The sequence below is a fragment of the Eurosta solidaginis genome, chromosome 5, assembly GCF_040869045.1.
Source record: "Eurosta solidaginis isolate ZX-2024a chromosome 5, ASM4086904v1, whole genome shotgun sequence".
NCBI classification, from domain to species: Eukaryota; Metazoa; Arthropoda; class Insecta; order Diptera; family Tephritidae; genus Eurosta; species Eurosta solidaginis.
In genome coordinates this window covers 178,487,913-178,503,634 of record NC_090323.1, presented here as the reverse complement: position 1 = coordinate 178,503,634, position 15,722 = coordinate 178,487,913, and the positions used below count along the sequence as shown (strand labels likewise).

General features: G+C 36.1%; 1 protein-coding gene across 6 annotated transcripts in view; it reads right to left on the bottom strand.

Annotated features, from left to right (window-relative positions):
• Window positions 1-15,722, bottom strand: part of Ir64a (Ionotropic receptor 64a) — a 685,241-nt gene that overhangs the window by 191,973 nt on the left and 477,546 nt on the right. For 2 of the 6 annotated variants that reach the window (XM_067757676.1, XM_067757681.1), the window contains one exon: window positions 6,109-6,273. The exons of 2 other annotated variants lie outside the window; for them this stretch is intronic. In XM_067757676.1, the coding sequence (XP_067613777.1) occupies window positions 6,109-6,273 (165 nt within the window). Of the gene's footprint in view, window positions 1-3,573; window positions 6,274-15,722 lie in introns of those variants that run through there. 2 more of the 6 variants (XM_067757678.1, XM_067757677.1) reach the window with 2 other exon arrangements.

Genomic DNA, 15,722 nt, shown 5'->3' with positions numbered 1-15,722 from the left:
ATGATAAATTTTTTCTTAATTAAAAAAATTTTTTAAATTAGAATAGAAGAAAGAAAAAATTTAGACAACTGCCAAAGCTCGTTGTATAGATCCATTTCGGGAACTGCTAAATTCCTTCATCGGCAACGTTTAGGCGCCGCTGCTATATATGCTAAATCAGATACGCTGCTATAACAAAAATTGTATGTTAATTAGCTTAATACTCTTAAATGCGTACTTAATCTGTAAGCTCACTTATTATCGGCTACCAAAATTTAATACACAAACAAAGTTGGATTATCACCAGCTGTTGTATTATCGTGTGCCTATAATTTAGCTAAAATTATGCAATTAACCATATTGTGTGTGCGTTCAAAACGTCAAAGTCACTGCCCATAACGGTAACTCACTCAGTCAATGTATGCTTTTTCTCCAATTACCATTCCAGCTGCTAAAGTCAGTGACAGTGCAAGTGCAAGCTGCATAAAGTGCCAGTGTGAATTAGATATAGCTATACTTGAGTGTGTGTATATGTGAAAGATGTATGCATATATATTCTTGAGGTGGCCTCATAATAGCCAAACGTTCATTCCTAAATATGTATTTTGATATGAATGTATATGTGGAAACTACCATAGTTACAGCAGTGACAAGCTGGAACACTTACAGTTTGCAGAGTTACAAAACGCTGCCCCGAGAGTGTAAGATATGCATACATGTCTTGTATGATCTCCACACAGCACCCCTAATTCCTATTTCATTCTTCTTTTCTTCATATAAACTCGAATTACGGCCAAATCACGTGAAAATTTTGTCACAACTTGTGACTGACCAACTGATTCTCTTATTCTTGTTGGTTGTCCTTTGAAATATGACAGTAACAAATTATAAAAATCTAACAAACACAAAACAATGAACTGGAAAAATTAGTACATTACTTTATTATAAACTAACCAATTTTTAAACGGTTTTATTTAGTTTGACTTTGTGTAGCGACCGGCCGGCCGTTGTTTACGAATTTTGTAATGGCGCATGGATCGAAATATTTCAAAAAATCGTATTTGTGGTCCAATTTAGCTTATATTTGGAACACATAATATGTAAATGGATAGAAAGCGACCTATGAAATCGCCACGGCATCGAGATATTAAAAAAATTGTATATGTGGTCCGATTTGGTTCATATTTGGAATACATATCACGTACAGAAATAGAAGTCGCTTTATGAAAAAAAAAAAAAAACCGCTGGGTGCGGCAAGGATCCAGATATTAAAAATACTCGTATTTGTCGTCCGATTTGGCTCATAGTTGGAAAAAATATTACACATAGTCTGGTAGATATGACATCAAAATACTTTAGAGTTCGCGGAAGGACAAGGATACGTGTCGCTGAGACGATTAAAGTCTTTGGAAGGATTATGTATTGAGGACTTAGATTGTAAAAAATTGTCAGGAAAGAGTCTTTGTAATAATGATTAACTAAATAGAATGGGAAATAACAGGCAATTAAATAAAGACTACAAACTTGAAAATAAAATAATTAAAAACAAGTAAGGAAGGCTAAGTTTGGGTGTAACCGAACATTAGATACTCAGCTGAGAGCTTTGGAGACAAAAAAAAGGGAAAGTCACAATGTAGGAATATGAACCTACGGTAACCCTTGAATGTATTTGTATGACATGGGTATCAAATGGAAGATATTAAGGAGTATTTTAAAAGGAAGTGAGCCATAGTTCTGTAGGTGGACGCCATTTCGGAATATCGCCATAAAGGTGGACCAGGGGTGACTCTAGAATGAGTTCGTACATTATGGGAATCAAATGCAAGGTGTTAATGAGTATTTTAAAAGGGAGTGGGCCTTAGTTCTATTGGTGGACGCCTTCTCGAGATATCGCCATAAAGGTGGACCAGGGGTGAATCTAGAATTTGTTTCTACGATACGGGTATCAAATGAAAGGTGTTAAGGAGTATTTTAAAAGGGAGTGGGCCTCAGTTCTATAGGTGGACGCCTTTTCGAGACATCGCCATAAAGGTTACCAGGGGTAACTTTAGAATCTGTTTGTACGATATGGTTTTCAAATGAAAGGTGTTAATAAGTATTTTAAAAGGGAGTGGGCCTTAGTTCTATAGGTGGACGCGTTTTCGAAATATCGCCATAAAGGTGGACCTGGGGTGACTCTATAATGTGTTTGTACGATATGGGAATCAAATGAAAGGTGTTAATGAGTATTTCAGAAGGGAGTGGGCCTTAGTTCTACAGCTGGACGCCTTTTCGAGATATCGCCGTAAAGGTGGACCAGGGTGATCCAGAACATCATCTGTCGGGTACCGCTAATTTACTTTTATACATATGTAATACCACGAACAATATTCCTGCCGTGATTCCATGGGCTTTTGATTTCGCCCTGCAGAACTTTTCATTTTCTTCTCCTTAATATGGTAGGTGTCACACCCATTTTACAAAGTTGTTTCTAAAGTTATATTTTACGTCAATAAACCAATCCAATCACCTTTTTTCGTATTTGGTATAGAATTATGGTAAGTTTCATAGTCGGATTTGGGCCATTTTTATACCATGATAAAGTGAGTTCAGATAATTACGTGAACTAAGTTTAGTAAAGATATATCGATTTGTATAAAAACTGGACGTGGCTTCAACCGATTTCGCCCATTTTCGCAGAAAACAAATATCGTCATAGACTCTATGCCCCTACCAAATTGCACAGGGATTGCAAATGTTTATTAGACTTATGGCATTAAAAGTATTCTAGAGAAATTAAATGACAAAAGGCGGAGCCTTGCCCATTTTGAAATTTTCTTTTATTTTTGTATTTGGTTGCTCCATATCATTACTGTAGTTAAATGGCTACATAATTTACTTATATATTGTAAAGGTATTAAATATATTGTTAAAAAATTTGACTTTAAAAAATTTTTTTCTTTAAAGGTTTTTTCTTTAAAGTTCCTGCCAAATTTCATCATGATATCTTCAACGACTACCAAATTACAGCTTGCAAAACTTTTAATTACCTTCTTTTAAAAGTGGGCGGTGCCATGCCCATTGTCCAAAATTTTACTAATTTTCTATTCTCCGGTATAAGGTCAATCCACCTACCAAGTCGCTTTATCCGACTTTGGTAATAAATTATTGCATTTTTCCGGTTTTTCGAAATTTTCGATATCAAAAAAGTGGGCGTGGTTATAGTCCGATATCGTTCATTTTAAATAGAGATCTGATATGAGTGCCCAGGAACCTACATACCAAATTTCTTCAAGATACCTCAAACGGACGGACGGACGGCTCAATAAAATTTTTTTTCGATACTGACGATTTTGATATATGGAAGTCTATATCTATCTCGATTCCTTTATACCTGTACAACCAACCGTTATGCAATCAAAGTTAATATACTCTTTGTGCAAAGCACGCTGAGTACAAAAATGTTTAAGTTAAACGGTTTTATTGAAAACAATACTTACATTAAGTAATAATAATACTAAAAACTAGAAAGTGACTAGGTAGGTCCTCTAGTCATCACACCCGCATCAATCTAGGACGTTGATCAGACAATTAATTAAAAGCATTGGGCTTAACTTAACTTTTCTTTAATTATTTTATTTTCATTATAATTTTATACATATATACATAAGTACAAATGATGCTTACATAAACGTGCTGAAAGACAGAAAAATTAAGGAAATCCTATAAATATTTTATATGAGTAAGTCAGACTGAATCTCTGACTTAGTCTAGGGCAAAATTTTCAAGAAGCCCTGGATCTTACAGGTCTTCCTAGGAACAGTTACTTTTTAATAATTTTTAATCGTTATATCTTTAAACCACAGACAGTATTGGTCTACTATATTGGGACTATGAGCCATAAAACTTAGATCTAACAATTTTGGAAACCAGCGTCACCCCTTTCCTCAGGAAGTATGTATATTTTAACTCCAAGTCTATCTTTCGTAACCTAGTCATATATATCGTGAGGTTTTGGAACTAGGATGAGACAATTTCGGGTTCATTTTCCGGGATAGTTTCCAAACTCTAGATCATTGCGAATTTTTCGGAATTGGCAGAGAGCTTACTTCTAAATCATTTTGAGACCATTTCGTGATTATTTCGGAAATAGTGTTTGCTCGTTTCGGCACAACTTCGTTATACTTCCCTGGATCATCAGAACTATGTCCCCCTTGATATGAGGATACATTTTGGGTTATTTCGGTAACTTTGTGGGTTATTTACAACCTATCGCAAAATCAATTCGAAATTACTACAGAAAAACTATTGAGCTACATTCGTAATTGCTTTTGGGATCATATATGGACTTTTTTGAAGTCAAATTGTCATCATATTCAGACAGTCTCTATATAAAATAAGGGATGCATTTCAGAAATATTCGAAGACCGTTCTCGGACTATCTGCTGACAAATAAATTCCGAATAATTTTCAAACCATTTTAACTATTTGGGGATTATTTTCTAACTATTTGATCATTTCGGGAAAACTTTGCGAAATTTTTTGGACTATTTTCAGAACTTTTTGGAATTTTATGAAAAATCTTTGTTAACAATTTTGCCAGCATTTCGGAATTGTCTTCAGATAAATATAGGATGCTTTTCAAAAGTACTCGAGACTGTTTTAAGATTATCTACAGATCATAACACTGCTACCATTAAGATGCCGTTTCGAAACTTGTTTGATGTAATGTCTGGATTCGGGGTTAATTCGGAGCAAATTGTTACTATTTTCGATATAATATTTTATGGCATATACGGACTATTAAGGATACATTTTGTTATCATACCATGACTTCCTTCAGAAAATTTGGGAATTATTTTGGAAATATTCCAGACCGTTCCAGTACTATTTTCAGATAAATTTTGGAATATTAGCGGGATAGTTTCTGTATTCTTTTAGTACAAGTTCAGGATAGTTGTATCGTTTATGAGCCCATTGCAAGATTGTTTTAAGAATTATATCGGGATAAACTCAGAATTGTTCCAGCAAAAATATCAAAGTTGATTGAGGGTAGATATGTCGGCGCAACATTTTTGATCTATTTTCGATATTACTTTAAGATCCATATATGTTCTATTGAAGGTCTACTTTGGGACCATTTTGAGACTACCACCAGAAATTGGAAATATTCAAAGCCATTTCGCGGCGCCCCTTTTTCGAGAGTCCGAATAGTTTGTGATTATTATCTCGTTAGTTTTGGGATTATTTTAGGACTAGTTTAGGATATGTAGAGAGTTTTTTAGAACATTTCGACATTATTTGAAGAATCACATCGGACCTGCTTCGTGATAGTTATGGGATAGTTTCGGAATCGTTCTTGAAATATCTAGATAAATTTAGGGAGATATTTTAGCACTATTACGAAATCATCTTTAGCTGGATTGTTTGCGTTATCATTTTACGATTATACTGGGATGATTTCAGTGTCACTTTGGGCTAGCTTTTGGAACTGGGGGACCTGCGGAATCAAAGAAAAGTGGGCAATCCTATAAATGATATAAAATTTCTTGTCAACGAAATTTCATGTTTTATTTTCTTTATGCGGACAGACCCGCTCGGGTAAAAGAAAAAAATAAATAAATTCATGGAGAGGTTTCATTGTTTTAAACAATGATATAGCAGCACCACAAGAAGCAGTTACTAGTTTTCAATACTCAATCTGAATTGCAAATTAATCAAGAATATGCCTTGTAACCATGATAATTCACGAATTAAGTACTGAATAACTTTTATCTCCAACAAGGTACCGTGTGAACATCATACTATACTATATGCAATAACACGCACTAACGGGATGAAAATATTAAAGTAAACTCTTTTATACATGTATGTGTGTCTTCAACAAGATCAAGTTTGCATGTAAATGTAAATGCGGTGGGTGTCAAAGGGTTTTGGCTGCGGTCTCTCATAACAGCAAAGGCAAGCATTTCCTATATCGTCTAAGTGTCATTATTCCAGGTATATATATATATATATATGTATGTAGGTGTATACTACGAAGTAGCAGTATATTGCGGCTCCACAAGGTGTCACTGTTGTGGGTCGTCACTGTTGTGGCTGAAAATAATGTTTTGCATAACACTTTGCCTAGAAGTTAAGCTTTTGTACCTTATTTTTGTATGTACCCGCGTCCGTAGCATCCTCATTCACCCACTTTTCATGATAGCGTTGGCATAATGTATGTTGTATAATCTCGATGCTGAGTGCCAGTAAACTAGCCGCATAGCCAATGATAAGAATAAAAAGAACTGGTGCAAAGGTTGGTAAGTCGACCTAATGTGGGCGTGTATGTGTGTAGGTGTAGAAAAGAAAAAGAGTTGCATGATTAAATAGGGATACATTTTACTTTATATTAGCATACACTTATGAAATTAGGATAGTCTATATATACGTGACGTATCAAATCCAAAAGGATTGAATACGTAACTTAATTTTTGGTATCAACTTGGTAAAAAATTAAAGCTTGTTATACTTTTACCAGATCACCTAAATACTGAACAAAATTCTTAATGTTTATTAATTGTATTTTATTTCAATCATTACCCCTAATATATTTTTTGTGAATAAACTAAGCGCTGGTAGAATATGGAATACTATGGAAAATTTTGTATCGACCTAGACGAGCTCCAGTATGAACAAGTAAGGAAGGTTAAGTTCGGGTGTAACCGAACATTACATACTCAGTTGAGAGCTATAGTGACAACATAAGGAAAATCACCATGTAGGAAAATGAACCTAGGGAAACCCTGGAATGTGTTTGTATGACACGTTTATCAAATGAAAGGCATTAAAGAGTATTTTATGAAGGAGTGGGCCATAGTTCTATAGGTGGACGCCATTTAGGGATATCGCCATAAAGGTGGATCAGGGTTGACTCTAGAATGTGTTTGTACGATATGGGTATCAAATTAAAGGTATTAATGAGAGTTTTAAAAGGGAGTGGTGGTAGTTGTATATGTGAAGGCCTTTTCCAGATATCGACCAAAATGTGGACCAGGGTGACCCAGAACATCATCTGTTGGATACCGCTAATTTATTTATATATATAATACCTGCCAAGATTTTAAGGGTTTTTTATTTCGCCCTGCAGAACTTTTTCATTTTCTTCTACTTAATATGGTAGGTGTCACAACCATTTTACAAAGTTTTTTCTAAAGTTATATTTCGCGTCAATAAACCAATCCAATTACCTCACCATGTTTCATCCCTTTTTTCGTGTTTGGTATAGAATTATATCATTTTTTTCATTTTTAGTAATTTTCGATATCGAAAAAGTGGGCGTGGTCATTGTTGGATTTCGTTCATTTTTCATACCAAGATAAAGTGAGTTCAAGTAAGTACGTGAACTAAGTTCATTAAAGATATGTCGATTTTTGCTCAAGTTATCGTGTTAACTGCCATGCGGTAGGACTGACGAACGACTGTGTATAAAAACTGGGCGCGGTTTCAACCGATTTCGCCCGTTTTCACAGAAAACAGTTAATATCATAAAATCTATGCCCCTACCAAATTTCAAAAGGATTGGTTAATTTTTGTTCGACTTATGGCGTTAAAAGTATCCTAGACAAATTAAATGAAAAAGGGCGGAGCCACGCCCATTTTGAAATTTTCTTTTATTTTTGTATTTTGTTGCACCATATCATTACTGGAGTTGAATGTTGACATAATTTACTTATATACTGTAAAGCTATTAAATATTTTGTTAAAATTTTACTTTAAAAAAAACATTTTTTTAAAAGTGGGCGTGGTCCTTCTCCGATTTTGCTAATTTTTATTAGGCATACATATAGTAATAGGAGTAACGTCCCTGCCAAATTTCATCATGATACCTTCAACGACTTACAAATTACAGCTTGGAAAAATTTTAAATTACCTTCTTTTAAAAGTGGGCGGTGCCACGCCCATTGTCCAAAATTTTACTAATTTTCTATTCTGTGTCATAAATTCAACTCATCTACCAAGTTTCGTCGCTTTATCTGTCTTTGGTAATGAATTATCGCACTTTTTCGGTTTTTCGAAATTTTCGATATCGAAAAAGTGGGCGTGGTTATAGTCCGATATCGTTCGTTTTAAATAGCGATCTGAGATGAGTGCTCAGGAAGCTACATACCAAATTTCATCAAGATACCTCAAAATTTACTCAAGTTATCGTGTTAACGGACGGACGGACGGACATGGCTCAATCAAATTTTTTTTCGATCCTGATTATTTTGATATATGGAAGTCTATATCTATCTCGATTCCTTTATATATATGTACAACCAACCGTTATCCAATCAATCTTAATATACTCTGTGAGCTCTGCTCAACTGAGTATAAAAACACCTATTATCCTATTGAGGAACAATAAAATATGTACTTAATCGTTTTTGGAACTATGATGCAATAAACCAGACAGGTCAAGTCAATATTACAAAATGGAGTCGTATTTTGCAATACTCGCCCTTATAAATAAAAATGCTTCTTCTTGATTTTGCTGTTGGTAAATTGCGTCTGCGATCTGAATTTTTTTTCAACTGGTCATATTTCAGTCTTGTTATTGATGATGGAACATTGAAAAGCGATATATATGGAATTTAGGTAAGAACGACGTAGCTGTTAAGTTCAAGAATGTCTCTAACCTCTTCATTTCGTACGGAATGCCATTAAGACAGAAATGGCAAGTTGTGTTTTACGCAGCGGCTGAATGGGTTAGGATGTAGCTGAACAAAGCTTTCCTCTCCAGTCCTCATCTTAGCAAACTTCTTCTGTCTTTTCACAAAATTATAAAAAAAAGAGAACGTGAAAACTACTTCAGATCCCAAAGGACATAAAAAGGCGTTATAAAATTTATCAAGACAAACATAAAAACAAATAAGTTTGAAAAATAAGATCCAAATAATCAATTTAGATTAGGTTAGGTTAGGTGGTAGCTGCCCTGATAAGGATAGCTCATTTGGACAATACGATGGTCCGTTGTGATACCACATACACCAAAAATAAAGGTGACTTAGATCTAGCTACTTAGAGAATCGTTGGCTAGCAACGATGAAGCCCGAATGATATTGATCTCAACTTCGGAAAAATCCTCGGGAGATCCAAGTGAGTCGCGACCGAAGTACTTTCGCCTAGTTCTGGCAAAAGCTGGGCAATCAAGCATAAAGTGATTTGGTGATCCACCTCATTATCCTCCAGCATCAGGATGGGGTTTCGAGTATATTGAGACGTACCGCATGGATATCCATGGGACAATGCCTTGTGAAAACCCCAATGACCATTGATAGGTGAGCCTTATGAACCCAGTTATTTCAGCAGACCTCGTGCCATCCACTTTCGGCCAGAAAGATCTTGCTTTCCTGCAAGACGTGGAAATAATCAAACCACAAAGATAATTTCGTCGCAATGATCAAAAAAAATGTTAGCAAATTGTTCCGAGACCCTCCCGACATAAGCTTTAAATTTAGGGGCGGCCTTTTTCCACCCTACTATTTTATACGACCGCTGTGATGTATGAGTAAAGTAACATCAAAAATTTAGTAACAAATTTTTTTCAATTACAAACATGTTTTTCTAATCGAACTCACTCCTCGGAAGTGATTTGGCAAACACTTGAAGTGTATTTCTGCCCTGAAAAGCTTCTTAGTAAAAAATTTGTCTGCTTTGCAGATGCCGTTCGGAGTCGGTATAAAACATGTAGTTCCCATTCCGTCAATTTGTATAGAAAATTAAAAGGAGCACTACGCGAATTGGAAAAGAAGCTCGGCCTAAATCTTTTCGGAGGTAAATCGCGCCAATTATTTTTTTATTTTTTATTTAATACGCATGAGAACCAGTGCAGTCTCTTGTCGATTCAGAACAAATTTAAGCAATCACCTATCGCAGTCTAGGCGATTTTCGCTAAATGTTTCGGCAATTTGCTGTACAGGAATGAGATAAATAAGTCAAAGGCTTTTATAGTGACACGGAGATAAGCCAAAGCCTATAGATAGGAACATAAGGACTAGAATATTTTTTGTAGCCAGAATTTCTGCTTCTCTTCTTTTGACGCAGTATATTAAGAACATACAAATGAACTTGATAATAAATTTCCGCTCAGTATAATCAATGAGTATATAATGAACGCCGGCAAAAGTTTAACCACTTTAAAAGTTCAACTACGGTGATGATGTGGTGGATATGTTTTGATCAAGGTCGCTGGGTCACTGCATGGGACCGTAAACATCGCGTATACAATTGCAGCTTAATAAATTTAAAACAGTTTGCTTTTCGTTTGCCGAGTTGTTGAAGTGCACGGACTTGCTAAGCGTCGAGATTTAAAATTGCTAACCAAAAAAACTATTTATTCTCAGGTAAGTAATGCACTAATAAGATAGGTTGAGTACTACTGACACATTATTAGGTATAAAAGAACAATAATCGGGTTAATAAGTAGTAGCCGATTGTTATAAGGGGTAGACTAAACAATGAGTCCTATTGAAAATCCCTTATGGAAATAAGTAAAATCAATTTTGAATTGACTAACCTGCCAGCATGAACTTGATAACGAGGATCCCAGACTATCGATCCATATAAAGATCATACCGGACAGACCGGAAGGGTCCCAAAATAATCTCGAAATAGCCCCGAAAAAGTCCCGAAATGACCCTAACGGGTGCCCGGACGGATCCCGAAAATCATCAAGAAATGATACCGGAAGTGACCCAAAAATATTCCGAAGGGATCCTAGAAGGATCCCAAAAACTATCCAGAAATGATCCCGTAAAAGTCACGAACTTACCCTGACGGGATTCCGAACGGATTGCTAAAATCATCCAGAAATGATGCCGAAGGGGTTTAAATATGATCCCAAAAAAGTGCTGAAACTACCTTAACGGGATCCCCAAAACCATCCAGAAATTATAGCGGAAGGATCCCCAAATGATCCCGAAATAGTCTCGAAATGACCTTGACAGGATTCCGAAAGCCATCTAGAAATATAACCGGAAGGATCCCCAAATGATCCCGGAATAGTCCCGAAAAAGTCCCGAAATAACTCCGAGGGGATCCCGGACGTATCCCGAAAATCATTCAGAAATTATCCCACATTTAGAAGGAGCAAATTTGCAAGTTTAACACGGCGTAACTCAAAAGCCGTTAAAGATATTACATTGAAATTTGGAAGAGACACAATTATATAGGCTGAAAGAAGAAAATCAAAATCGGTCAAAAACTACGCCCACTTTTTCTAAAGGTCTAACCTTAACAAAGTATGCCATAACTCTATGGTATTTAACTACATTTGACTGACAATCTACCAACAACAGCGTCTCAAGTGCACAGCTGGGTATGTAATGGTCGGTTTCAGCCGAACTTAGACTTTCTTATATGTTAACATTAAGAATTTGCATTTCAATAACATCGTGTTTTCACTTATATACTTACGTGTGTCAGCCGACATGGCAACTCTAACTAAGTAAAAAAGACGATTTGAGGAGAGAAATGAAATGAGCGAGACGAAGCAGTCTGTCTCGAACCTTCAGAACGAAACGTCGTATTTAACACAATCATAATTCGCTTATAATACATTAAAGTGTATATTCATTATTTCTAATAATAATACTTTCTTCATTTAACATTAAATAAACTAGCGTGCGTCTAATTAATTATTCGGAACTCTGAAAAACGTAAGTAGATATGCCATCGTGATAATATCAGAAGTGTGCGAAACCTATGCCACGTAAGGTTTGTCGCGTTAATAATAATTCGAGCATATTATAACAAATGTGAAAAATCTTTGCAACAATAAAAAGAAGTGTTGTGTTAATGATAAAATGCATTGAAAAACGAAAGCGTGCATAGTAAATAGTCATATATGTACATATGTACGAGGAAAAAAGTCCAACCGTGTCGAAAAACGTACAACGAAGTAGAAAAATTGCGTCGAAATTGTGAAATTGCAAAACACGAAAAAAATAAAAGAAACGGTAGTATACATACACACATAAATGTACATGCGTCTATATGTACATACGAACGTGCAACGCGTCGAGTTTGCAACGAACGGTCGGTTAAATTGAAAATTCTACGACTTTAGAGTTTCATCATAAAAACGAAAGGGATAGCGAAAATATTCCTATACTAAAACATATATGTGTTTATGTTGTATGCAAGAGCGTCGTTTCAACCATTTAAAACATCGCAAAACTTCTCAACTCGTAAAAGCTGAACTCGCATTTTCAATTTCTAATTAGACAAAAACATGAACTTTCGTAGTATGACAGTTAATGATCTGCGCAACAGATGTCGCGAGCGCGGAATTGCAAAGACGGGAAACAAACACACTTTAATCGAACGACTCGAAGAATATGAAAATGTAAACAAAACCGCGAACGCGAACGCAAATGATACATTTATGAGTGCAAATGAAACGATGCTAATGCAAAGAATAAATGAATTAGAAAAAACAATTACCGATTTGCAAGTGAGTGTAACGCAACGTGAGTGTGAAATGCCAACGCAAAGCAAAAGCACTCAAGTAGTATCTGAATTTCGTCCGTCGGTTGGTTCGTCACCACAGTCCGAACAAATTACAAGTTGCATAAATTCGTTTGTTTCGGTACCGCTTACGTGCGTGCCGCCAACTAGTGTATCATATACACACGCACATTCATCGCGAATGAGTACAAATATTCAACCACCGTATATATCAATAGCAAATGACGTGCACCCGTATATGCAAGTCAACGAGCATTCTTATTGGAATAGTGAGAATATTCACAATCTAAATTATATGCCACCCATGTCTGTTTATAATGGGCATGCTCAGTTGTGTTATGACGAAAATTTCACGCAAACGCGATTTTATAATGAACCGAATATAAGAAGCAATATGCAGTCGAATAGTGTTCATGCTCATATGCAACAAAATCATCCATTTTCAAATGTAAATATACGACAAAATCCGTATAGTAATGTGAATGAAGTGATAGCACTTCTACCCGAATTCGACCCGTCAAATGAAACATCACTAAGTGCAAATCAATTTATAAAAAGAATCGAAATGCTACGTACTGCATATCAGTGGAGTGACCAAGTGATATTATTCGCTGTACAGCAAAAATTAAAAGGGCATGCGAAATATTGGGTTGATTGTCAAAATATTTTTAAATCGTGGTCGGAATTCGTCGCGAAATTTTGTATTGATTTTGCAACCGTTGAAAACGTCGCGGATATACACATAAAATTGGGACGAACGCGTCGCCAACGTAACGAATCTCCGCAAGACTATTATTACAAAATGTTGTCGATGGGTACAAAAGGAGGAATTCCTGAATTTGCTATCGCGCGGTACATAATACACGGCATTAACGACCATGATCTCCGTAAAAAGATCTCGAACGATTACGAAAATTGCAATAAGTTGCTACGCGATATTCAAAATTATTCGGTGTACAATAACATAAAATACGAACCGCTGAACTATAAACAGAAAATCGACGAATATACGGCTACGTCCAAAAGCCAAACGAAAAATGTTGGTGAACGTGAAATACCAGCAAACGCTAAAGTAGGTGAACGCGAAACACCTAAATCGGTTAAATGCTATAATTGTTTAAAAACGGGACATATTTCAATAAATTGTTCAGAACCACAACGTGTCGAAAGATGTGAGACTTGTATACGTACATGTCATAAAGCAATAAACTGTAAACAAGCGAAAGCAAAACCTAAACCAAATACGACGGTGAATAAAATAAATGATGTAATTCAAGATACAAACTTGACAAAAGTAATCAAAGTAAACGATTTCGAAACAAAAGCTATCATCGACTCTGGTAGTACGTGTTCGCTAATCCGTCATTCTATAGCCGAAAAAGTGGGCAAACTTGTAGAATGTAAACGCGTCTTAAGAGGATTCGCAGGAGGCGAATATATGTGTAAAGCAAACATTTCAGTTGTACTTGAAATTGACAAAAATCATAACCAAGCCGTATTATTAGTGGTTAACGATGATCACATTGATGAAGATGTACTCCTCGGAAGAGATGTGTTTTGTAATAACAAAAATAGGCTGGTTATAGAAAACAACAAGTGTAGTTTCGAGAAATTAGAGAACGTGTCGAATATCTCAACGAATGAACGATCGGAATTGAAAGCTATTATTGAAGCAAACCGCGATATATTTTCTGAGTCTGTATCCGACCTAGGTACATGCACAGTCTCGAAAATGAATATCGAATTAACCAACGATAAGCCAATAACTTTAAAGCCATATAGAGTGCCGTTCGCTAAACGTAAAATAGTATCTGATATTGTATCTGAACTATTAACAAATCGAATAATTCGTCATTCGGAATCACCTTACGCGTCACCGGTCGTGTTAGTTGAAAAAGCCAATGGGGAATCGCGATTATGCGTGGACTATAGAGCGCTAAATAAAGTTACGGTGAAACAACCATATCCCATGCCAATAATCGACGAATATTTCGCACAACTATCGGGAAATAGTTATTTTACGACATTGGACTTACGGATGGGATATCACCAAATAGAAATCGAAGAGTGTGCGAAAAAGTTTACTGCTTTCGTGACTACGGATGGTCACTATGAATACAATAGAATGCCATTTGGCCTGGTAAATGCGCCTTCTGTATTCCAACAAGTAATGAATAAAATAATTGCGAAAATGAGAGCGGGTGAAATACTCGTATACTTGGATGACGTCATAATTCCAAGTAAAACGGTTAAAGAAGGTTTATCACGTCTTACAAAATTCTTAAATATCTTACGAGAAAATGGTTTAACACTACGTTTTTCAAAATGTAATTTTCTGGCTGAAGAAATACACTATTTAGGCCACGTAATAAATAAAAATGGTATAAAACCGGGAGAAAAGAAAATAAGCGCTATCAAAAACTTTAAAGTACCATCTAGTATAACGGAAACTAGACGATTTTTGGGTTTAACTGGGTTCTTCCGGAAATTCGTACCGGAATACGCGCTAATTTCGAAACCAATAACGAAACTTCTCGCGAAATCAAACGAATCTTTTGTATGGGGTCGTGAACAACAAGAAGCATTCGAAACCTTGATCGAACGTTTAAGCAACGCACCAATTCTGGCGTTGTACGATAGGATGGCCGAGCATGAAGTACACACCGACGCATGTAGTGTTGGCCTTGCCGGTGTGCTACTTCAGTCAAACGACAATAAAACGTGGAAACCAGTATTTTATTTTAGTAGGCATTGCACGAGTGCAGAAAGTAATTATCATGCGTACGAACTCGAGGTACTCGCCGTAGTCGAATCCCTCGAACGCTTTCGAATGTATGTACTAGGCAAGCATTTTCGACTAGTAACGGACTGTTCTGCCATAGCTAAAGTCAAAACTAATAAAGAATTAAAATCTCGTATCGCGCGTTGGTGGATGAAACTTTTAGAATTTGATTTCGATATAATTCATCGCCAAGGCACACGTATGGCTCATGTCGATGCTTTGAGTCGCGCACCAGATCAGCCACCAAACGACGTAGAACCGGCTGGGTTGGTAATGAAAGTTAATACTTCATCCGAAGACTGGCTCTTGACAATGCAGTTGCAAGACCCAACGTTATCATCGATAGTATCAGTACTTAAGCAAGAGAAGAAAACAGATCAAGACGCCCAAATTCGACAAGACTACGAAATTAAGGATCATCGATTATATCGCCGTACAAAAGATGGGTTACGATTCGTTGTACCAAAATCAGTTCGTTGGAGAGTAG